This window comes from Podarcis gaigeae (assembly GCF_964106915.1).
Source record: "Podarcis gaigeae genome assembly, chromosome: 10".
NCBI lineage: Eukaryota > Metazoa > Chordata > Lepidosauria > Squamata > Lacertidae > Podarcis > Podarcis gaigeae.
The window spans coordinates 7,103,735-7,129,626 of NC_139686.1; the positions used below are offsets into that span (position 1 = coordinate 7,103,735).

Sequence of the window (25,892 nt, forward strand, 5' to 3'; positions counted from 1 at the left end):
TAGCTGTAGATAAAGGAATGACGCAGCTTGTGAGCAAGATAACACTTTTCACAACGCTGAATTCCTGCCTTTCACTCAAAAGTTTTTGGAAGGAATATTTCCACAGCCATAGACAAAAAACAAAACAAAAAACTTTAAAAATCAGCCACAAAAGAAACCATTGCTCATTCCTTACCATAACTTGTTTTCCTGTACATAAAAGGCTTACTTTGCGAATTGCACACATAGAATTAGACTTTTTAAATCCCGGAATAAACGAAATTCCAAATTTGAGGGTAGCCACCTGGCATCTTTGCTCTGTAGACTAGGACGGAGGGAAACCAATATGTGAATTCCATTGCAGTTGAATACAACGAAAGAAAAAGAAGCATGGGTGTCTTTCACTTCAGATGCTGAAAGAAGGGAGGGTGCAGGCATTTGTTATGGCTAAACCCCCCGAAGACACCTAAATCCCCAACTAAAATGCACACACACATGTAATTTTGAAGGCCCATTAAAGCCCCAGGCTCACTCTTCTGCTTGCATTATTAGCGAAGGGCTCGCGAACTGTGACAGGAGCTTTTTCCATAGCGGGGGCGCATTTATGAAGATTGATAACAGGCAGGGCTCCATGTTAACTTCTATTGTCAAACAGGCTGCAGGAGAAACTGCCAGCTATTGGCTTTTGCTTTGATTTATGAAAAGATTGCCACGTGAAAAAGGCATTGCATAAAATAGCTCTGCTGGCAGAAGTGTTACGAAATGGGTCTGTAAGGGGACCAAACAATAACTAACTATAATTATGTTCATTATCTTCTCCTTGAGCTTTTCGCTTCTCGATGGGTTGTTCTCAGCCCCTACTGAGCAGGGGCTGCAATGGAACTGCCTTAACATCGGTGTGGGTAAGAGTCCTGTGCTGTGTGCATAACCCCTCCTCCCTTAAAAACAAAACCTTCCCAATAATGACTAAGATACTGTGCCCTTTTAGAGGAGGTGGTTTCACCTGAAGCTCACTCAGGGTAAACCAGAACTCATAAACAGGATGTGACTTTATAGGGCTGAAAGAAAACCTGCCCCAACCCTGGTTTCATGTCTCCAAGCAAAGGGGTCATTTCAGTGGTTTTTGAGAAAGGAAAAGGGAGAGGGCAAAAACTGGCCAGTGGTGGTGGCATTGTTGGTGCTGACCTTTAAAGCCCTAAACGGCCTCGGTCCTGTATACCTGAAGGAGCGTCTCCACCCCCATCGTTCTGCCCGGACACTGAGGTCCAGCTCCGAGGGCCTTCTGGCGGTTCCCTCATTGCGAGAAGTGAGGTTACAGGGAACCAGACAGAGGGCCTTCTCGGTAGTGGCGCCCTCCCTGTGGAACACCCTCCCTTCAGATATGAAGGAAATAAGCAGCTATCTTATCTTTAAAAGACATCTGAAGGCAGCCCTGTTTAGGGAAGTTTTTAATATTTAATGCCGTATTGTTTTTAACACTCGATTGGGAGCTGCCCAGAGTGGCTGGGGAAATTCAGCCAGATGGGCAGGGTATAAATAATAAATTATTATTATATTATTATTGCATGCAGTTTTGCCAGCCGGTGGCTTTCATGTTTTTTTCTTTACCTGGAAGTCCTCTAGAGCCAGGGTGGGCAAGGTTTTACCTGCCTGGGCCGGTCAAGTCTCACAGCAATCTTTTTGTGGGCTGGATCATGCGCGCGATTTCTGGCGTCTGGGCATGTGCAGGTGCAATTTCCAGTGTCTAGGCATGCGCAGACGCAATTTCCAGCGTCGCGGAAGCAAGTCCCCGCATTGTTCCTGTTTAGGGACTCACTGAGCAGGCTGCTCAGTTTGGGAGCGGCTCGTGGGCCAGTTAAACTGCCCCCATGGGCTGCTTCTGGCTCATGGTTCGCAGGTTGCCGACCCCCGCTCTAGAGTAGTGTTCTTCCTCCTTAACTCCCCAGGTGGCCAGCTTAAGCCCAGTGTTCAGGGATGATGAGGAGTCACAGTCCAACAATACCTGAAGAACATTGTAGGGGATGGCTTAACCTACGGCTAGATGTTGTTGAATTAAAATTCCCATCACCCCCGACCATTGCCCATGCTGGCTGGGGCTGATGAGACTGGAGCCCAACATCTGGATAGATATCCATGCCTTCCCTTGAGTGAGCTAGGATAGTTCAGTTGGTAGAGCATGAGACTCATAGTCTCAAGGTCATGGCTTTGAGCCCCAAGCTGGTCAAAAGATTCCTGCATTGCAGGGGGTTGGGCTAGTTGACCCTTGCGGACCCTTCCAACTTCACAATTTGACGAATTGTCTGCTGGAAGGTGGGCAGTGCTTCCAGCCTTGGCTCAAGGGACCCCTGGATAAAAACAATGGAAGCCACCAGTGGCTAGGAGCCTCTTTGAGTAGGGCAGTTGTCTAACAGGTGGTGGTGAGAAAGAGGAGACAGTGCAGGTGATTTCAGAGCATCCTTCTTTCCCCATAGGCACCCCATTTCGCTTCTCTGCTGAGAACTTGAGCTCAGTCTTAAATTCATTCTGCAATGATGAGGATAGGGGTTTTCGGGGGGCGGGGATAACTTAAGACTGGTAAGAGCAGACAAGTAATACTTTGCTTTTCCGCTCCAGTTCTGCAAAACTAAATATTCAGAGTGAAATAGAGGGGGCTAAAGCCATGGCCCACAGAAGCCCAAGTACATGACAGTCCAGCAGCACTGTAAATTTTTTATTGGCACTTTTTTAGGAAGAGCTGCATAACTCACTCTTGGCTCAGTAGACCTGGGAGCAATACAGCCACCTCAAACTTACAGTAATAAAATCTTTATAGTGCCTCACACTACCACAGAAACTGTGCTTTCCTTTTATATCAGTAATATATACTGTACTCTCTCCTTAAGTGGAAGCAGCTTCTCTCTCTTTCTCTCTAAGGTCAACTGCGATGCTCAGCATCAAACACCTTTAAAGGTGCACAACACTAAATTTCAGCATCATTATCCCCGGAGCGTCATTCTGTTGTGAAAAAGAAGAGGTAGAACTTTTCCCCCTTTTGCCATGGAGACCAACAAGAATTAGTGTATTTGCTCCAAAGCATTTGATCATCTGCTGAAAAAAGAATTTTTTTACATGGAACATGTACAGAGTAGAACAAAGCAACCTGGGATTTAACCATTTAAAAATTGCTGCAAAGTGAGGGGAAAGAGAGAGAACGAGCTTCTTGTGCATCCAAGACTTGTGTAAATTCATAGCGATGAGCTCTGCCACCGTGTCTGCGTCTGTATCTGTTTTAGTGGCATATGTCAAGCTGTAAAGGTGATGAATACTGCCCTATGAATTATTTTTATTCAATTTTTCCAATACAAAATTTATACAAATCATACATTTTTTATATCCATTCTCTTTTTGACTTCCCTCAACTTGCCTGATACTCCTTCCCTTCTTAATTTCTTACACATTTCTAAAGCCTTTCTTCAATTGTTTTTATAAATTATTTCTTAGTTTTACTCATATTCTAACATTTCTTCTTACAGAGCTTCATTAAAGCTTACAAACGTTATTTGATTATCAGTTAATTTTTGCATATATTCTGTAAACTTTTCCCAATCTTCTATAAATCTCTGATCTCGTCGATTTCGGATCCTTCCCGTCAGTCTATTGAGTTCTGCATAGTCCGTCATCTTCGTTCTCCATTCATCTAGTGTAGGCAACTCCTCTTGCTTCCATTTCTGAGCCATCAGTATTCTTGCTGCAGATGAATACTGCCCCATGGATGGGAACAACTACTTTGCTTTGACCATCCTAGATTATTCCATCGCCTAATATTACATAAGAGGGAGAAAAAATAAATCTGCTTTCTCTCCATATTGTGCATAATTTTAAATCTTTTGTGGGGAGTTGCCCCAGCCCCCTGATAATTTTTGGGTGCCTGTTACATTACTTGTTAAATAGCTGTACATGTTGTTGTACTGTCTTTCTTTCTACTTACCGTACATAAAGTTGTGAATGTTTATTCAAAACCTGCCAGTGAGTCCATCTCTTTTTGTTGTTTCTGTAGGTAAGTTGTGAAAGGTTCCCATTATTTTATAAAGTCATTATTGTCCTTTTCATGTAATTTGTCTGTTAACTTTGCTAATTCAGCGTAGTTCATCAATTTTTCTTGCCATTCTTCTTTCGTTGGTACTTCTCCTGTCTTCCAACCTTGGGCTAGCAAAACTCTTGCTGCTGTTGTAGCATATATAAATATTTTCCATTTTTTTCTTTTCGCAATTCTTGACCTGAAATACCCAGCAAAAAGGCTTCTGGCAAAAATATGGAACGCTTCACGAATTTGCGTGTCATCCTTGCACAGGGGCCATGCTAAGCTTCTCTGGATCGTTCCAGTTTTAATATATGTGCTGCCAAAGCGAGCACACAAAATAGAATATTTTCAAACCTTTCCTAAACGATCCCCAACATGAAATTCGCATTTTTCGCAGTAGCTGCCCACTGGCACCGTTCAATGTTTCATTGAACTTTCCACCGAGAGCCCATTCCTGGCCATTTGCCGCTGGTTTATAACCTATCAGTGTATACTGTGCATCAGTTAAGATTTTTTTGGAATCAGTGTGCATCACTTTACACTTATTTATATTGAACTGCATCTGCCCATTCACCCAGTTTGAGGCGTTCATTTTGGAGCTCTTTGCCATCTCCTTCTCTCACCCCAAATAATTTGGTGTCATAATTCAAACTTAGCCAGTTCACTGCTTGCTCCAAGCTCCAGAACATTTATAAACAAGTTAAAAGGCACATGCTAAGAAAGGCTAGGGGACGCAGGTGGTGCTGTGGGTTAAACAATAGAGCCTAGGACTTGCTGATCAGAAGGTCGGCAGTTCGAATCCCCGTGACGGGGTGAGCTCCCGTTGCTCGGTCCCTGCTCCTGCCCACCTAGCAGTTCGAAAGCACCTCAAAGTGCAAGTAGATAAATAGGTACCGCTCCAAGCGGGAAGGTAAATGGCGTTTCCGTGCGCTGCTCTGGTTCACCAGAAGTGGCTTAGTCATGCTGGCCACATGACCCGGAAGCTGTACACCGGCTCCCTCGGCCAGTAAAGCGAGATGAGCGCCACAACCCCAGAGTCGGTCACGACTGGACCTAATGGTCAGGGGTCCCTTTACCTTTACCTAAGAAAAGCTAAGGAATGCCAGAAGGTAAATAAGAAGGTTGCATGCGAGGTTCAATGTACCGGGGCAGGAATTGCGAATGAAGAAGACTTCACTGGATATATTTTGGATGGTTAGTCAGTCAAGAGCTGGTCACACTGAAGGTCAGTGTGTGTTCTCAATGCATGGGAAAAAGGAAGGGTGGAGTTGATTTTGTTAAAAGAACAAGAGCACCTAAACGAGTAGTAAATCATCCTATTTGCAGCGTTGTTGCAAAGTGCCTAGCAGCCCTACAAAAATAAATTAATGAACAGATTTTAAATTAGATTTATGTAAACCTGCAAAGAAAGGCTATGCCTTCCATTTGGCACAGTCTCTCTGCCCCAGGAGAGCTGTTTTTGCTCAAAATGGGAGTGGTGTGTGCAGTAATACAATCAGGTTATACATTTTTTAAGTCCACCTTCAGAGTTTGATAGGGGTGGGGGAATGGCTTGGTCAATCAGAATTTAATTTTCAGTTCACCAAATCGTATTGCTCGTGCATTAGAAGACTGCTTTCGATTGACAAGCCAGTTATTAAAGCAATGTAGCTGGTGTGCTATGATCACACATTGCAGCTCTTTCCGTGTCTCTTAGGAAACCGGGGTTGTTGGTTTTTTTGCAAAGTATATGTGAAGGTGCTTCTCCACTTTGGTGGAACTAGTAGAGCATTTCAGTTAAAGGCCCAAAAGTTTCATCATCATCCAGTTTTGAAATGATTGCTTGAAAGGTCAAAGAGGAATCATAACATTGTTCTCCATATTGCTTGTTACTTCTGTTAAACTGGGAAGTAGAAGCAGACCGATCCATTTTCCCAGTTTGCAAACGGTAGCCTAGTTGCAACTAGACTGTGTTTTGCGGAATCCTGACCTATTTTGGGAAACAGCTTTGACATTATTTTATCAATATGGCTGGTTGTAAATAAATACTAGAATCATAGAATCATAGAGTTAGAAGAGACCACAAGGGCCATCGAGTCCAACCCCCTGCCAAGCAGGAAACACCATCAGAGCACTCCTGACATATGGTTGTCAAGCCTCTGCTTAAAGACCTCCAAAGAAGGAGACTCCACCACACTCCTTGGCAGCAAATTCCACTGTCAAACAGCTCTTACTGTCAGGAAGTTCTTCCTAATGTTTAGGTGGAATCTTCTTTCTTGTAGTTTGGAACCATTGCTCCGTGTCTGCTTCTCTGGAGCAGCAGAAAACAACCTTTCTCCCTCCTCTATGTGACATCCTTTTATATATTTGAACATGGCTATCATATCACCCCTTAACCTCCTCTTCTCCAGGCTAAACATGCCCAGCTCCCTTAGCCGTTCCTCATAAGGCTTCGTTTCTAGGCCTTTGACCATTTTGGTTGCCCTCCTCTGGACACTGCCAAGGAGTGTGGTGGAGTCTCCTTCTTTGGAGGTCTTTAAGCAGAGGCTTGACAACCATATGTCAGGAGTGCTCTGATGGTGTTTCCTGCTTGGCAGGGGGTTGGACTCGATGGCCCTTGTGGTCTCTTCCAACTCTATGATTCTATGATTCTACGTTCCAGTTTGTCAGTGTCCTTCCTCATGTAGAAGATCACTAGAAGATCACTATCAGGCCTGCATATAATACAGCATATTCATTGCAGTGAACGGGCAGCTACCTGGATATGTTGTTGTGTTGTGTTGTACAGGTATAGGCAAAATCTCTGGATTGGAAGATACTTTACTGCACATTTTGTAGCTAGCTCATGCTAGGCAGTTAATGCTGCTTGGCCTTTTTCCAAATGGGTAAACGGCGCATTAGGGGAGCACAACAAATGGAATTGTTCAATATGCAGCCAGGGCTTCTTTCTAGTAGGTTAATATAGTGCATTGTCTGCTAAGGAAGTGATCCCATTTACACAGCCAGACATATTGATACTTGGTCATCTCAGGCTTTCCTTTGGAGGATAGGAGAACCCACATGCAAAAAGTGCCTGCACTACGTACTTCTTGAGAGCTCCGAAGCTCTGTAAAACCTTTCTTCCACTTGACTGTGCTAAGGCATACATTGCCTTGGACATAACAAATATGATTTGAACTACTCTCTGAATTATTAGCTTCCACCCCTAACTGTGGAACAAATCTCCCTTGCCCTTTTGCTTCTAAAGCAGACACATGGTTGGATGGCTCCTGTCAGGGGACTGCCATTGGAACAGCGGAAGGAGGCAGTGGGATAGAGAGAGCCTCTGATGCTTCTGAGGCGCAGCTCCTCATCCAATGGTGTGGTAAGCCACACCTCCAGTGGAGCAGAGGAGGAAGGGGGAAGTTGAGCGAGGGGAGGGCTCGAAGATGCTACAGAGAGCCCAAGTGCCTCACCTAGCCCGGATGCCAGGAAACAGGCATGCCATTTCCGTCGCCCAGTTTGTGCAGAGGGGTGAAATGTAAGGAGGGGAGGTGGAGATTTGGGGTGTCTAAGTTCTTATGCTGGGGGAGAAACCAGAAGGGGCCACTCCCGGAATCTGCAAGTGACTAAGATGGACATGAACTTTGTGGTTCTGCACTGTAAATAGTTTGCACAAATAAAAACCTGCAAAAGACAGGTCGGAGTCCTGCCTGGTTCCTCGTGAGCAACCACTTCACCACCTGACAGCTCTTGTCATGGATGCTTTGGTTAGATTCTTGCATTGCAGGTGGAGAATTTTGAGAGGCCGCGTGTCTGCCACTCTCAATTTGAACTGTCCTGCACATTGAGGATGCTTTTGCTAAGGGAGCAAAGCCTTGCCATCGGAATTATCTCATCTGAACAGTTCAGGAGCTGTTCTAAGTTTAGGTTAATTGCTTTGCTTGCAGTGACTCTCCAAACAAACCCTATTAGCAGTCTGCAGCTGGGCTTCCATTAGGTTTCATTAGAAGTGGTGAATCATGAGAGTGGTGAGTCATAAGTCATACGAAGCATGTGCATGCTGCGTCCCTCCGAGCTTTTTCGGGGGGATGGATGCAGCTGTAGCCTTCACGGTTATCAGTCACAGAAGCCACAGCATCACTTCTCATATTGTGACACAGTCGGCTTCTGAGGACACAATTAAGGAGGGTGGTGCTCAGCTCAGGCCCATTTCTGCTCACTCAGAAGAAGAGCTATGGGGGCAAGTGGGTCCTTTCAGTGACTCATGTCCCGAGGTTCCCTAAAAAGGCTCTCTGAGGAAGCACACATGGGAGCCCTTTGTCCTAAAAGGTTGGTGTCAGGTGCTGTTGCGGTTGCTCGAGAGTAACAGGCAGGATTCTGACCTGTCTTTTACAGGCTTTATTTTTGTGCAAACTATTTACAGTGAAGAGCTCATGAGTTCATGTCTGGCTCAGTCGCTAGCAGAATCCGGGAGTGGTCTGTTATTGTACCTCCCCCAACATAAAAGTTTCGTTACTCCCAGCCTTTTCCACCCCTCCCTGCACCTCAGACTGCTGCGCAGGATGGGCGATGGCAAGGGCGTGCTCCCCTCCTTTCCGGCTTGCTCAGGCTCGGTGTTAAGGCTCTTCCTAGCATCCTCTGGTCTTTGCACCTACTCTCAACTGGAGGTGGGGCTTTCCTCCTCGCCGGAAGAGGAACTGCTTCACAAGATTTTCGGAGGCTCTCTGTAACACAACTGCCCTTCTATCACTTGCCTCTGAGCCGATGGCAGTTCTCTGACAGTGGGTTATAACTACCTGTCACAAGTAAACCAACTCTGGACACCACTCTGGCTCCTGGCCTTGACAGTCCACAAAAGTCTGCTTCCAGCAGCATCGCACATCGTGCTACCCAGTCTTTGGATCATCCTTGTAAGTTTGCTCTTGCTCCCCCCAACCCTTGCAAGCATAGTAGATGAATGTGCTAATACAGGGATAATTGCTTTCCTTAGCTCAAACCCTGAAGGTCGCAAGTTGGTGAGGAAGCAGTTGGCATAGCAGTGTCACACACCACACCCTGCCTCTCCAGACAGAAAGCCCAACTTTTTGATCAGGAAATGCAACGTGCAGATCAGTTCTGCAGATGACATAGGGGTGCACTTTGGATTGTGCCTCCTGACTCGGTCACATCCTGTATCCAAAGTGGTAGAGAGCTATTCAGGCAGACGTTTGCCTCTCCATTGGCAGCGGCCTGCACCTTCTCAGGGAAGCCCCTCTCTCAATATGAGGTCTTTGGATCTTGAACATTTAGGGGTGGCACACGTTGATGTGATGTGGAATGCAGGAAGCTGCCTTTATCCTGGCTTGTCTATCAGCAGCTCTTTGGGGTTTCAGGGAGGGAGGGGTATTTCCTATCATCTGCTGCTACATGAATCTTTTTTTTTTTTTTTTTTAAGGAAATTAAACCCAGGATCTTCCACATTCAGAGCATTATCTTTACCAGGGTCCCCTTGTAAAAATACTTGTTGACAGCAGGAGCTGCTGGTAGAGCATGAGACTCTTAAATTTTGTGGGTTCGAGCTCCATGTTGGACAAAAAAGATTCCTGCATTGCAGGGGGTTGGAACCAGATGACCGTTGTGGTCCCTTCCAACTCGATGAGTCTATGAAAGCCTCTTGGCCTCAAGTATCCACTTTTGGAGCCTACAGAGCAAGGCCACGAGGCTGGATTCTTAATTTGGCTTCCCAACATTTTGCAGTGAAACAGCATAATGATCAAGAGCGCCGGAGAGATGGGTTGTTGTTTTTTTAATCTGGCGTGTGCTGTAAAATGAAGGAGATTTAGCAGTCGCCCTCTGGTTTCTTTTTTGCTTCTACATCTTGCAAGGCTGCCAAGAACTGAGCCCTCCTAAGGAGCAGTTGACTGCTTTGCATCTCACTTTCATCCTTTTTGTTAAAATATGGTTATTCCCAAACCAATCCGAAATAAGGAGCATAAAAATATTCATTGCAGGACACACTCACAGATGAGCATCTCTCTCTCTCTCTCTCTCTCTCTCTCTCTCTCTCTCTCTCTCTCTCTCTCACCATGTTCTACTTAAAATGATACTATGTGGAAGATATGATTGAGCTGCATATTGGATTTATGGGGGAAACGTGTGTGTTCACATATTGATTTTCAAAAGAGAGGAATGAGGTGTATTTAGAATGCTATGTGGTTTTCATTTACCAAACAGCAGAAACAACCACTTCTCAAGTCTGGTGGTGGGTGCTGGAGAGTGATGATGGCATAGGGACCGTGTGTGTGTGTGTGTGTGTGTGTGCCTGGCCTGTAGTTGCTTCTATTATTCAATGCCCCTTTGAACTTTGACAGGTAGGTGGCCTGCAGAGGGGGAAACTGAGGATCTGGCCCATGGGGCACTTTCAGTTCCCACTTCTGCTATAGTGAGAACAACAGGAAGAAAGGTTGATGCCTAATTTCGTAGGATTGCGTAGCATCTATGCAGCTGGACGGCGCAGATGTCGGCTGGTAAAAAGCCAGCTATTTCTATGTAAATCTGCACAAGCGTAATTTCTAAAAGATGATGATGATGGCAATCCAGGTAACCCAAACCACGAGTGACTACATAAGTCCTGCGAATCTAGTAAATGTCGAGGTAGGTTCCTAAGACGGATTGTAAGGCGGAGGGAGCGTACTGAGTTAATCTTGGATCTGTCAACTTTGAAAATGCTGATTGTAAATCTGTTGTAGAAAGACTGGCTGGGCGAACTGTGGAAACCAGCTGAACTGCCAAAACGTATTGTGTTTGCATGGATTAGGGAAGGCTGGCGATATACACTGAGTACTTGAGAAATCTTGGTTCCCGTTCATTAATTCTTGGGAGAACAAATGCTCTGCGCTGTGTCTACTGTTTTCTTTTAATGTTGCATGTGTTACTTCCTTGGGCTATACCCAGTGGTGTAGCGTGGGGGGTGCGGGGGGGCGGCCGCACCGGGCGCAACATCTGGGGGGTAGGGTTAGGGGGCACAAATCCACGGGTTAGGGGGCCAAATTACTTGCTGACAACCCATGCTACGCCACTGGCTATACCTCTCTTGGGACCTTGGGGTGAAGGGAATGAATGAATGAATGTTTCTTTTGGATATTGTATGAAACTAGCTTTGGAAATAAGTCCATATATGTTTCTACCCCACCCCAAAAATGCACTAGCCCACATGAAGGCACGGTAGTCATTTGTGGTACATTGATAAGCTGGCAGCCGGGGGGAAGCTAACAGTCTCATCTGATTTCCAAGAGTACACCTACGATATCTTCTGATATCAAGCAACAGGGAAGGGTTCAGGGCATGAGGGTGGCAATTATTGAAACAGACTGCTGGACTGGATGGACCTTTAGTCTGTATGAATCTTGATCATATAATTAAGAATACAAAGAACCTACTTTCTGCCAGCAAAATATTCTATATAATAATACATTGTTTCATATAAATTAGTATGAAAGCAGCCATTCAACACCTATCTTCTTCTTCTTCCTCCTCCTCCTCCTCCATCTTATCTCCCCTCCCTCCCCTTGTTGCAGGCGATACGAGTCTCGCCCTGTGTGTGCTGACTTGCAGAGCAAAATCTTCCAGTGCTACCAGGAAAACTCCCAGCAGACGCTGAGCTGCTCAGTTCTGGCCAGCGAGTACTTGAAGTGTGTCAACCATGCCAAGCAGGTGAGTCCCAAAAAGCAGGTGGAGGGGGCAGGGAAACGGCGAGACCTCTGTGGAGCTCCCTCTGGGCCTTCTGGGCAGTTTCCTGCCTTAGACCATTTTGCAAGGTCATTGCCATTCTCTGCACTTCTTTTTCATTATTTCACGGTGTGGTCTAGGGATCCGGCCGATCCTGTTCCATTCATTTCTACGGTATTGTTTAACACTTAGCATTGTGAACAATCTAATATTGGTTACAGATAGGTAGCCGTGTTGGTCTGCCGTAGTCGAAACAAAATTTAAAAAAATCCTTCCAGTAGCACCTTAGAGACCAACTAAGTTTGTTATTGGTATGAGCTTTCGTGTGCATGCACACTTCTTCAGATACACTGAAAAAGAAGTCACCAGACCCTTATAAATAGTGAGAGGGTAGGAGGGGTATTGGGACACGGGTGGTGCTGTGGGTTAAACCACAGAGCCTAGGGCTTGCCGATCAGAAGGTTGGCCATTTGAATCCCTGCGATGGAGTGAGCTCCCGTTGCTCGGTCCCTGCTCCTGCCAACCTAGCAGTTCGAAAGCACATCAGGTGCAAGTAGATAAATAGGTACCGCTTCAACAGGAAGGTAAATGGCGTTTCCGTGTGCTGCTCTGGTTCGCCAGAAGCAGCTTAGTCATGCTGGCCACGTGACCCGGAAGCTGTACGCTGGCTCCCTTGGCCAGTAAAGCGAGATGAGCGCTGCAACCCCAGAGTCGGCCATGACTGGACCTAATGGTCAGGGGTCCCTTTACCTTTTATTAGGAGGGGTATAGTGAGAGGGTGAGAAGGGGTATTACTCAGAAGGGTGGTGGGAATGGGTGATTGGCTGTCGTCAACAGATTTACCACACCTATCAGCCAATCACCCATTCCCACCACCCTTCTGAGTAATACCCCTTCTCACCCTCTCACTATATATAAGGGTCTGGTGACTTTTGTTTCAGTGTATCTGAAGAAGTCTGCACACACATGAAAGCTCATACCAATAACAAACTTAGTTGGTCTCTAAGGTGCTACTGGAAGGATTCCCCCCCCCCCCATCTAATATTGGATTTCTCTTCCTCCGATTTGCTTTCAATTCATAGAGTTTCTTTGTCGTTCTCTCCATATACCTTGCTTAAACTGACAGGGGGTGAGCTTAGTTGCAGTTGCTGGGGGTTTGGATCCATGTCTGCATTTGAAATGCATTTAAATCCTCCCCCGCCTTTCATTGCTTCTAGCCGGCCTTGAATCAGGCTGTTGCAAGTAGAGATTCTTCACATTTTGTCAAATCTATACAGCATCGCCTGGCCCCCTCCTTGCTAGATATAACCTCCTTCCTTGCCCCAGTAATACCACTCTACCTATTTTTGGATGTTCTTCGGCTTTTCAAGCATTGCGTCTGCTTTGCCTGTTCCAGCTAAGCTAAGGGCAAACCCTTCAGTTTGTAGTCAACAACATCTGGGGACCCACAGGTTGAGAACCGCCGAATTAGAGGAAAGTGTCTTGTCTTGTCTTTTCTTTTGGTAGCATTGCTCTTACTCAGTTCCCATTTATTTCAGCAAAGCTCTGAACTTTTTGCTGGAATGCATCCAGCGGCTCTGCGGCGAACGTTGCCAGCAAAGGCAGTTGCACACATCCTCTTGGCTTGCTTCTGGTGGTGCTTTATAAATTATCCTCTTCTGCTCCTGTTATAATTCCATTTCCACCAAGTTGGCCCGCTCTCTTTCAGAGAGCGTCCCCGGTGGACTGGCAGGGCCAGAAGCCACGCTTTAGCTTGTATGGCTATCGTTTGCTTGCTTTTCATGTCTGCAAATCCAGGGACACGCCAGTTTATAATGGTTGTCAAGGCAGCTTGCCAAGTTTACTTTGTGGAGTCTCTCAAGAGAACACAGTAATCTGGCATAGACCGTATGCATGGAACTGAGAGATGGAAAGGGCCAATTACGGCATCTTTATAGATACATGATTGTTGCCTGCTCCCCGTTGCCTGCCCGGTGTCCTGCTTGCTCCCTCGCTGTCGTCTCACGCTTGTTCTTCCAGTATAGTAGCCCCTCACGGCACTCCTGCTATTCTGATTCAGCTGGTGGCAGAGAGGGGAAGCAGCACCAAGGCCTCCTCTGTTCTCTTATCTCCACTCAAGCCTACAAAGTCTGAGGTTGCTGGGGAATAACAGAGGAAGCTATATAATCCTGATACTCAAATCACCAACAACCGTTGCCCTGCTCAAAATCAGATCTTGTCTGTCCAGGTTCCATTGGTCCTCACTGTTCAAAATGACCTCAGTTTCCACTTCCACCATTAAATTATATGGGATACTTCAGCGTCTGTGGTGTGCAACTCAGATAAGAACCTAGAATGTCGGCTATGCTTAATTCTTTTCACCACTCGGACAATCATCCTTTCACTATCCTGAGTTAACTTTCTGGTTTCACCCCTGGGTCCAGCATGCTGGCTTTCACAATGTACAGTGGTACCTCTGGATGCGAACGGGATCCGTTCCGGAGCCCCGTTCGCATCCTGAAGCGAACGCAACCAGCGTCTACGCATGCGCTGGTCGTGATTCGCCGTTTCCGTGCATGCGCATGATGTCATTTTGAGCATCTGCGCATACACGAGCGGCGAAACCCGGAAGTAACACGCTCTGTTACTTCCGGGTCACTGCAGAGTGCAACCTGAAAATGCTCAACCCAAAGCTACTTCAAACCAAGGTATGACTGTATGAGCAATTCAGGTTTTTTGAGAAATGTCCACATAACTCTTCTGTTGCAGAGGATTTGAATATCTTCCCTGTAAGTTGCGCCTCTGTTTTCCCCCACCCCACAGCAACCAAACAGCAATTTGGTTTTGCTATAAAAATTCAAGTCTTTCCCCCACACCAAGGTCTGTAACATCTGTATAACTATTGAGGCTGACATGAGGCCTGCACTGTCTCCTTACACATCAAGGGTAGAGAACTGCATCTGTTTGGTGGGTCAGATGGTTATGTCTCCCACCCCTTGCGGGCCAAGTTTGACAGGTGGGTGGGCCAAGTCACCTGACACCACAGTGATACCTTTTTTGCCCTGCACTTTTAGTGCTTCTTTCAAAGTATTCCGCAGGACAGCGCTTTGAAAGGAGCTTAGGAAAACCCAGTCAGCTAGCTGATGGTTCCGTCTTAAGGAACCCCTTTCAGATTGGCTTGCATACAGTGTTGCAGGCACTGCCAATCGCCCGGTCGGCAGTGCCTGCAAACCCCCTTTTGGCTGAGCCAGGTTTTCACCTGCCCCCACACCTGGTGTCATATATATGATGCCAAGCATAAGGCTGTGGCTTGGCTGAAATAGCATTGCAGGCTAAATAGGGAGACCTCGCAGGTCCAACTAGGCTTATGCCCAGAGATTGCCCACCCAGTTCAGATAATACCTGTGACTTCACTGACTTGGGATCAGTGTACTGGAAGAAGCAAAGATCACCAGTGTTGAAGCAATGATTCTTCAACATCATCTTCACTGGACCGGTCATGTTGTGCGGATGCCTGATGATCGTCTTCCAAAGCAATTGCTCTATTCCGAACTTAAAAATGGAAAGCGCAATGCTGGTGGTCAACAAAAGAGGTTTAAAGACTGTCTCAAGGCAGATCTTTAAAAATGTCATATAAACACTGACAACTGGGAAACACTTATCTACTTACCTGCGAGCGCTCCAGTTGGAGAACAGCCTTTACCAAAGGTGTCATGGGCTTAGAAGACACTCAAACTCAGGACGCAAGGGCGAAACTAAGAGGAAGGCATGCTTGGCAAATCCACACCGTGATCAACTCCTGCCCGGAAACCAGTGTCCCCACTGTGGAAGGACGTGTGGATCCAGAATAGGCCTCCACAGTCACTTACAGACTCATTGTTAAAACTGTGTTTATGGAAGACAATCTTACTCGGCTACAAGTGATCGCCAAAGAAGAAGAAGAGGAGGTGCAATTGCCTACCTAACGCCTGAGCAAAGGTTCATTTTGTGCTTCATTTCCCCTCCTCCCCTGAAATGCACAGCCCCATGCGACAGAAGTCCTCCTGTAGACACAAAGCATTTTCCTTACTTGGCAACGATGCCCCAACAGTTCCAAAATCTGTCGCTGTTCTTATTTTTTTTTAATGTTTTATTAATAAACAACATAAACCAATGGAGAGAAAGCATAAAGAAATATCATTATTGCAGCATGTTGAAAGCAGCATAAAGTTAGACATTATCGTCAAACTTTCCGAAATGGCAGGAATAGAAGGTGGAGTCATGGCTGTCATCTGCATATTTGGTGAGCGTCCAGAGTAGCATCACATACAGTGGTGCCCCGCAAGACGAACGCCTCGCAAGACGAAAAACCCGCTAGACGAAAGGGTTTTCCGTTTTGGAGGCGCTTCGCAAAACGAATTTCCCTATGGGGTTGCTTCGCAAGACGAAAAAAATCTTGCATCCCCCCGCGGGGTTTTTTCGCTTTTTTCGCCCTTTTCTTAAGCCGCTAAGCCGCTTATCAGCTGTTCCGCTGATAAGCCGCTTAACAGCTGATCGCTGGAAGCCGCTTGATAGCTGTAGCGCTAATCCGCTAAGCTGTCAATGGGCTTGCTTCACAAGACGAAAAAAACGCTAGACGAAGAGAATCGCGGAACGAATTCTTTTCGTCTAGCGAGGCACCACTGTACTATCGCTGCTGTGCCTTCTGGAAGAACATCAGCACCCCAGTACCACACTTCCTCCCTGATGCAGACAGTTGTTACGTTTTGATGGGCCTCTAACTGTCAGTGGGATTTCACTCCACTCTCATGAACCTGTTCTAGGATATGGATATACAGAACACAGCTTACGGTGCATGTTAAAACAGGTGGTCTGGAATCCTGGGCAGGTTAGGAGGAGACTGGGAATCCCTAAGACCCTACCAAAATGGTGTTTCCTAGAGTCCTTTGAGAGCAGCAATAGCAGTTAAACCATGCTCATGTATGTTTGGATGTGCCCATACGGGAACAGAAAGCGCTTTTATCATGCTATTGAAAAGGCTTAGAGGGAGCTATATTTTTACTCCTACATCCCAAGGGAGGATGTTTTTGTAGTCCTCGTGGGCTGTAGGTGGGGGTGCAGTTTCCCCCCCTTATGCTGCTGGTGACTGAAGAGTCTAAACAAATAGTTGGCTTTGAAGCTGCTCCGAAAAAGGCTGTATGAAAACCAGACCGTAATTAACACAGACAGATGCATGCGAGGGGATGAATAAGCCGAGGAGAGGGAAATCAGGGGACCGAGAAGCCAATCCGAAATTGGCTACCAAAGAAGAAGAAGAACAGCAGCAGCAACAAAAATTGCGTTTGGAAACCGGCTCAATAACGCCGAGAAGCAGACACAGGAGGGAATCTGAAATCCACGTAGCGATGCCTCCCACCAGCACGGCAGCCGAAGACTCTTTTTGTGCTGCTCATAAATTGAATTTATTGACTCCTCTTTCCTTCCTGCCTCGATTGCAATCGGCTCGTCTTGTCATCTGCACACTCCGTATTTTGCACTCGGTAATCTCCCGGCTCCATCTCTCCCTTAGAAAAACCTCGTGGAGCTGCTAATATTGAGGGCTTTGACACTTGGCTGTATCTCGAGTTAAATCTTTATCTGAAGTTCTCTCAAGGCAGTTTGATAAAGCGAAGCATATTATTGATATATTCCTCCCCTCCACCGGAGCAGGGCTCCGATGACGACAGTTGTTTATCGTGACCATGTTTATCAAGGCAAGGCCATGGCGGCCGGCGGCAATCAGCGTTTATGCGCGCTTACAGCAAGAATGGGATCTTGAAGGGGTGGAAACATAACAGTAAGCTTTTCTCCCTCTGTCATAACACTGGAACTAGTGGACATTCAATGAAGCTGATCAGAACAGATAACAGAAAGTACTTCTCCATGCAGTGCTTAATTAAACTGTGGAACTCACTGCCACATGTCTTTCTTCTGTGTTTCCCATAAGCATCCAGTTGGCCACCGTGAGAACAGGTTGCTGGATTAGGTCTGACAGCTAGCTTGCTTGCATTGAGCAGGGATGTAGCCAGTTGGTCTTGCCACATGCACCGTGCCAATTTCTTAAGCAACCAGATGCGCTCTTGCTCCTAGGGCAGGGGTTGGCAACCTAAGGCCTATGGGCCACAAGCAGCCCATGGAGGTCATTTAACCGGCCCACAAACCGAGCCATCCGCTCGGGGAGTCCGCATGTGCTGCGCTAAGCTAGCACAGCGCGGAAACTCACTTCCGCGGTGCCGGAAATTGCGCCTGCACAGATGCAGACTCCGAAAATCTAGGGCAGGTGTGCGCGCGATCCGGTCCACAGAGGGATCTCTGCTGGAGTAAACCGGCCTAAGCGAGGTAAGCCTTGCCGACCCCTGTCCTAGTGCCTCTCCTCACCATGACCACCTCCCACCAAAAATACCGTATTTTTTGCTCTATAAGACTCACTTTTTCCCTCCTAAAAAGTAAGGGGAAATGTGTGTGCGTCTTATGGAGCGAATGCAGGCTGTGCAGCTATCCCAGAAGCCAGAACAGCAAGAGGGATCGCTGTGCAGCACTCCCTCTTGCTGTTCTGGCTTCTGGGATTCAGAATATTTTTTTTTTCTTGTTTTCCTCCTCCAAAAACTAGGTGCGTCTTGTGGTCTGGTGCGGCTTATAGAGCGAAAAATACGGTATATATATTTCCCAGCTCAGGTTCATCAGCTTCAATCTTGGAATATATTGAGAGCTATTGGGGGTGGGAGGGAATATATTCCCCTCCATCAGCCAAGCCCCTTGTGCTCAGAACTGTTTGCCTTGATCGTTGTTATAATATTGTCCTTTATCTAAGCAGCTAAAAGGTATGCTGAGGAGGAACAGACGATTCTGCTTTTCTGCCTGAAAGTCCTGCGCCTGCTGTTCTGATTGAAGTCATTGCAGTGAATAATTTGGCGCACATGCGAGAGAGATTGTTTTTAACCAAGGGAAATGTCCAACAATTAGCAAGTTTTCTGAGCAATTAATCCAAAATGATGCAGGTGTAGCTGCTGCTGCTTCAAAAACACAGAATGGAACCCCCTGCGTACCCAACTCAATCTTCTCTGTGTCATACAGGGCATCTCTTGCAGTGGAAATGTGGGTGGTTGTTTCCCCCCCCCCCCCTTACAGTGGAAATGGTGTTTTGTGTTTTTTTAATCTGTCAGCAATCTGTGTGATGGGCAGCCACCTGTATTTTCCTGCCTCACCTGGCAGATTCCTAGAGGGAAGTAGCAGGGATCCGCTTTTCAAGTTGTGGCATTCCTCACCCCACCCCCCCACTTTGCCCCCGAAAGATATTATGTTAATTTATGCAGTGTTTAAATTTATGCAGTGTTGAATGTTAAGAGCTTGGCTATGTGTTGCATTCATCACGCAGAAAGTATCCAAGCATAAGCCAGGCTTTAGCTGCTGAGATTTCCGAAGGTTCCCTGGAGGCAGGCGGAGAAAGCTAGAGAGAAGGCCCCCTTTCTCCCTGCATAGCTCCTTGAGGGGCTAGCTGTCTTTGGGGAGAGGAGTGGAGACCTAGACAGGGAGAAAGACAAGAGGGAGAAAGATGACCAAGGGCTCCTGTTTTCCTGCAAGCTCCTGTAGGTTACCCTGCCTGTCTCCAGGGAACTTCAGGTTTTTTAATAGTCAGAGCCCAGTTCACGTTCTTCACACCATGAGAGTAACGTGTAGCCAGGCTTTTCATAATAAGATTCTGTTGCAGAAGCTGCCTCCCTCTTGCAAGGAAGAAGCCATCAAGGTTATATGAATGGGTGAAACAAGCTAGCGTAGAATAAAATGCACCCAAACATGCACTCTGTATAAACCCAGGACCCTGCAGCACTGTGCCATCATCACAGGTGGGAAGAAAATGCCTTGCAAGAACATCGGGAGGGAAAATATGCTGGGGCAAACTTTTCCCCCTTGTACCCCACTTCAGGAGCCTCCGCACCACAATGGCAATGTGAAGAGGAGCCCTTGTTGTTGACATCTGTGTGTCTTGAGAAGCAAAGGAGGATGCCACCGTGGGCTGAGGTCAAACCGCTGTGTTAGCAGCACCAAAGTGACCTCCCTGGGGCGCAAGCCTGGCCAGTGTGTCTGGAGGTCTTGGGCTGCCCAGGCAACAAGATCCTCCTCTGGGCCTTGATGATGTGATGGAAAGGAAAGGAGAGCAAAATGTTTGGCACCAGCTTGGCTGCAGGTGTTGCTGGAAGGAGGCGTACAAGGTGCCATCCAACCATCTTAAGGACTCCGCTCTGGACATGTGTAGGTCTTACTCCTTAGCCTTTTCTTCTCCCAAAGATATCCTGCAAGGAAGAAGAAGAAGAAGAGTTTGGATTTGATATCCTGCCTTTCACTCCCTTTAAGGAGTCTCAAAGCGGCTAACAATCTCCTTTCCCTTCCTCTCCCACAACAAACACTCTGTGAGGCGAGGCTGAGAGATTTCAGAGAAGTGTGACTGGCCCAAGGTCACCCAGCAGCTGCATGTGGAGGAGCAGGGAAGGGAACCCGGTACACCAGATTACAAGTCCACTGCTCTTAACCACTACACCACACTGGCTCTCTGGCAGTGGAGGTTTCGGATCAGAGTTTCCTTCTCCTAGATAGGCTGCCTTCCCAGGTTGCCTGCATATCGATGCCAGAGGGACGCTGGTACCATTTATCAATGCCAAGTGTGATCAGAAGATTAAGCATAAAATGGGTGTCCAAACTTTTTTCAAAGAGGGCCAGATTTGATGAAGTGAAGGGCCGTGGGGGTCGACCAAAGGGCCAGCCAAAGTTGTTAACCTTTTTAGAATTGAAGTTGTTGAGGTTTTTTTTAGGATTTTACCCCCAGGAGATAAACTGCCACAGGGGCCAGATTAAACTGACTGGCAGGCCGGATTATGCCCCCGAAACGGACTTTGGACATGCCTGCTCTACAGCATGTTTGCTCTCATGTTTGCTCTCTGTGCTCAATTTGCGCACAGGGGCAGTTGGGAATTCACCAAGCCCTTAGTAGTAGGCTAAAAGATTGGGAAACGTGGTGCAGCTGCTGATTTTCATCACAGGTGCAAACTGCTTTTGCGAAAAGTGTGTTTGCAAAGGGGACGTGTCTGGTCTCCACACGCCGGCGCTCCCCCCTGTTCTGCTGGCAGTGCTGTTTCTCAAGATTGAGTGGCAGGTGTTGATTTTCATATAGATCGCAAAAAAAAAGGTTGTTGGGATCGTTGCAATATTGCTGCTGTTTGTTATTTGAAATAGCACCCTTAAGGCACATTGAGCTTTGCAGAGTAAGCAGCAGCAACAACAACAAAGGGAGGGAGGAGGAAAAGGTTCCTGCCCCAGGGAGCATACAGTCTACATTTCAACAAAAGGAGAGGAGCACCAAGTGTACCAAGCGGAGGGGTGGGAGAAGGGGGGTAAGGAGGGATGAATCTTGACATTTTAGACTTCATTGCAGTCAAGTATCAGTTTTGGGGGTGTACGTTAAGCCAACAGCTTCACTGCAATAGTGGCTTTGTGGAGGGTTTGGAAGCGGGTAAGAATTAGGAGGCAACAGAAAGAGAAGAAGAAGAGTTTGGATTTGATACCCCGCTTTATCACTACCTGAAGGAGTCTCAAAGCGGCTAACATTCTCCTTTCCCTTCCTTCCCCCACAACAAACACTCTGTGGGGTGAGTGGGGCTGAGAGACTTCAGAGAAGTGTGACTGGCCCAAGGTCACCCAGCAGCTGCATGTGGAGGAGCGGAGACGCGAACCCGGTTCCCCAGATTACGAGTCCACCGCTCTTAACCACTACACCACACTGGCTCTCTAGGAGGTGGAGGGAGCAACACTTGGCCATGACTTTCCTACTGGACACAGAGCCCAGTTGTGTTGCATATGGCTGGAGCCCCAAGCAATGGTCACTTGCCTTCCCTCACTTAAAGAGAGGCAATAAGTATGTTGCCTCCCTCTCGACCTGCAGGGTGACACATAGGCAGTTTGGTCTTCCAACCTTCTCACTCTGCATTCAAAAGGGTGACGCTGGTGAGGCTCTCTGAATGGTACCATGGCTTGCCTTCCATTGCAGTCCTGTGGGGAGGGTGCCTTTCAGCTCACTTGTTTGAGCCACCTGCAGCTCTTTTGGTCTGCAGCCACCTCACCTGCTGTCAGGTGTGCGTGCAGGAACCAGGCCCTGTGACCAATAGGACTTTGCAGGACTGGGGTCTTCCTAAGTTTGTTCTGGAGAGGCAAGGCACAGCCCCACAGGTGAGGCCGACTGGTAACTCACAGCACCTGGTGGCAAGAGCCGGGAAGGGATATAAGGTCAGCATTTCCCTTCGGCTCTTTGCCACAGCAACACGTTCCCTGCCTTGCTGCGTTTGGCTTCTTGCTTTCTGATCCTTGAACCTCGGCTACTTGACTCCCTGCTTCTTGATCCTCAGACCCCTGACTTTGTGACTCCTTGCTTCATGACCCTTGGCTTCTTGACTCATGGCTCTCTAACCCTTGGACTCTTGGCTTCCTGGCTCCTGGCTTCTGGACCCCCATTCCTGCTCCCACCCTGCCATCTTGCCCCTGGTTCTGACATCCCCTGCTGGGACTTTGATCGCCCATGAACCGGACCATGACACCTGCAGCCTCCTGGTGGCATGCAGCTGGGCTCAGATTTTGCCGTGGGGGCAGGTGGAGTGGGGCTGCTGCTGTTGGGAGAATAATCGCCCTGGTTGTGTCATTGGGTCAGATGGTGTCCTGGCCCCTTTTTGGGGGAGTTGGGGGGGTGTAAAGTTTTTTTTATAATGTATATAAAACAGAGAGGACAGTTTTAACAACAGATGGAAATTACCTGTGCCAGAGGCAGGGAAGGGAAGATATCCCTGAAAAAAGGGAACCTCGCAGGTGAGAGCTAGAAAGGTTCACCTCTCTCTCTGTGGGACAAGTTGAGATTTACCTGTGAATGAGGACTTTGTATTCTTCTTTTCTTCTTTTTTTTCTTTGTTTTTGTTTAGATTACCGTATTTTTTGCTCTATAAGACTCACTTTTTTCCTCCTAAAAAGTAAGTGGAAATGTGTGCGTGTGTCTTATGGAGCGAGTGCAGGCTGCGCAGCTATCCCAGAAGCCAGAACAGCAAGAGGGATTGCTGCTTTCACTGCGCAGCGATCCCTCTTGCTGTTCTGGCTTCTGAGATTCAGAATATTTTTTTCCTTGTTTTCCTCCTCCAAAACCTAGGTGCGTCTTGTGGTCTGGTGCGTCTTATACAGCGAAAAATACGGTAGCTTGTTTTTCATTGTAATGCATTATGAAAGGTCTTAATAAAATCATACACCCCCCCAAAAAAAAGATGAAACTTGAGAGATGAAAAACCAAGCTATAAAGTAGGCACATTGAATGAGTACAGCTACACATGGGTTAAAACAACTAAAATACCGTAAAGCACATTAGCGTTATCTGATTATCAAATCTGCCAGGCTTTTCATGAGGGTCGTCTTCAAAGGATGGTTCTGTTGCACATGTAACAATAAAGGAATGCCAAATCATATTAAAAGTGTCTGGAGGTTCTAGCCCTTGTCAAATTCTCAAATTAGCCCCCCTTAACCCTTCTGTTTTCAGGCACACTATTTCCTTTGCGGTGGGGTTGAAACTTCACCTTGCTCCTTTTCGTTCCCTTGCAGAGCCTGGCTGGCAGAGGAGGATAGAAGCCCCTCCGCGTCAAGTGTCAACCCATCAACTCCAGTTCCAGCAGCAGAACGGGGTGTTTTATTCGAGAGCAATCCAGCAGCCCATTTGCAGGGCAGGCGGAAGAGAGAGAGGGAAAATCTAGAAGGGCCAAATCAAGACCGTAGGATGCGGCAGCTCAATCAGTGTGGCCAAGACCCGAATCTCATTATGCTAGATATCATACATTGGAGGGCAGCTTGTGAAACCCACTTGCCGGTGATTGCAGGAAGGCAAGGCAGAAACCTTCCCCTGACCTTAGGAGGAGGCAGAATATCTCGTCCCAACACTGCCCTTTTCTCTGCAGAACCTGCTTTTGCCTCCAGCCCTTCCCTGGGCCTGCGTTGGCCGCCTCCTGCTGCGTCCCTCAAAGAATTGTGTTTTCCCTTTGCATAATCATGAGAATGTTGGTTTTATTTATTGCCAAAATTATGTCACTGGGAGGGTCATCTGTCTTCCCCCCTCTGCTGGAATCATGTTTCTAAAACCTCCATTGCATGGGAGTTCATTGATTGCAAATTATAATTGTAATAAGGCATTTGATTACACGGTAACCGTAGCCTGTGATTGTGCTGTGCTGTCACCAAGTACTGACAATTATGTTCTCTCGGCATCGATAATAAAACGCGCTTCGTGAAACGGAGGGTTGTCTCTCCCTGGCCTGTTCTTGTTGTGGGGAGGGAAGCCTGGGTAGGTCACAGAACCCATGGAAAGGAAAGGGACACATTTCACGGGGGCTCATGTGTCCCATGCGGGGAGTCAGACTCAGGTCAGCAAGGAAGGAAGAAAATATCTCATGCTGGTGAAGTTAGCTGGGAATGAAATACAACTCAGCCTCATTGTCACAGCAACAATTCCTAGTAGGACTTGCCCCTTTGGAGCAGTTGCCAGGACTGAAGGTCCCTGCCTTCTACTGCCCTTAAGGCTCCTCCTCTCCCAGATGTTTCCCAAGCACCTCTGGCCTCTGTTCTGCTCCCCTCATTACTCTGTGGGTTCTTGGAGATTAGCGGGAAGGGAGCTTGTCACAGTAGAAGAGGGAGACTCCCTGGCTGCTCCTCTCCCCCCTTTTGAATTAATTTATTTTTATTAGTTATAAACACGTAAATACAGTGGTACCTCGGGTTACATACGCTTCAGGTTACAGACTCAGCTAACTCAGGAATAGTACCTCGGGTTAAGAACTTTGCTTCAGGATGAGAACAGAAATCACGCGGCGGCGGCAGCAGGAGACCCCATGAGCTAAAGTGGTGCTTCAGGTTAAGAACAGTTTCAGGTTAAGAACGGACCTCCGGAACTAATTAAGTAGGTAACCAGAGCTACCACTGTACATCAAATATACATAAATAAAACTAAAAAGAAAAATAGAGAATATAAAAAGAAAAAAGAAACAGAACAAAGGATGAAAAATAGAAAGATAAATATTTTCAAATCAGCTTCTACATAGGGAGTTCAAGCCTTTTTTAAACAACTTCAGCTTGGCTCCTTATTTCATATCTCTTGACTTCCTGCTATCAATGGACATACTTGTAAATCAATATTTTTTTCCAGATAACTGTATTCAAATGGTAAATCTTGGAGAGACAGTCTGACTGTCAGTGAGATTTAATCTATGCTAAGCCAGGTGGTATTCTGGAAGCCTTCTTTCTCCATGTTTATTAGGGACTCCCTGGCTTCTTCAGCTATCTCTTGAGCCCGCCCCTCTGCTTCAGCCTCAGAGCCTGAACTGCTCCCTTTCACAGGTTCCTCCTGCTCACTAAACCCTGTTGCCCTTTCAGCATCCAGCCTCTATTCTCAATCTTCTCCCTCTGACCTCTCCTCTGTGTCCCACCACCAATTCCCAGGCTTGGAGCCTTCCTCCTCTGAGGTTTCCCTGGGGGTTCACCGATTGGTGCCTCCCACTGCTCCTCTTCGTATACCCAGTCCCTGGCATCATGCTCAACAGCTGCTCTCCTACTATTTCTCATCAGGCTGATTTCCAAATTGCAAAATTTAATTCTTTTAGCATTTCTACACGCTAATGATGAATGTGTTTTCTTTGGAGTTTCGTGGCTTCGGGAAGGGCCTCGTTTCAGATTCCCATGCCCATGCGTCTGCGCACAGAGCTGCCAGCTCAAATAATGGATCTAAGGGGTCGCCAACATGGTGCCCTTAACAAAACAGGTAACATATTTCCACTTAGTACCACTTAAAGGGTGTGTGGGGTCCTGCTGCAGTGTTTTAAAATTGTGCTCAGCTCATAGAGCAGGTCAGTTCTGTGTCCAGGGCAGCTGTCTACCAGCTCCATCTGGTACGCAGGATGAGACCCTCCCTGCCCGCAGGCTGTCTCTCCAGAGTGGTGCATGCTCTGGTTATCTCCCGCTTGGACTACTGCAATGCGCTCTATGTGGGGCTACCTTTGAAGGTGACCCGGAAACTACAACTAATCCAGAATGCGGCAGCTAGACTGGTGACTGGGAGCGGCCGCCAAGACCACATAACACTGGTCTTGAAAGACCTACATTGGCTCCCAGTACGTTTCAGAGC

General features: G+C 47.1%; 1 protein-coding gene across 1 annotated transcript in view; it reads left to right on the forward strand.

Moving 5' to 3' along the window:
• CHCHD3 (coiled-coil-helix-coiled-coil-helix domain containing 3) overlaps positions 1 to 24,012 on the forward strand; it is a 217,168-nt gene extending 193,156 nt beyond the window's left edge. Inside the window, exons 7-8 of the mRNA XM_083700960.1 lie at positions 11,557 to 11,692; positions 23,327 to 24,012. Coding sequence (XP_083557086.1) covers positions 11,557 to 11,692; positions 23,327 to 23,350 — 160 coding nt within the window. The 3' untranslated portion in view covers positions 23,351 to 24,012. The remainder of the gene's footprint in view (positions 1 to 11,556; positions 11,693 to 23,326) is intronic.
• The last annotated feature ends 1,880 nt before the right edge of the window (positions 24,013 to 25,892 follow it).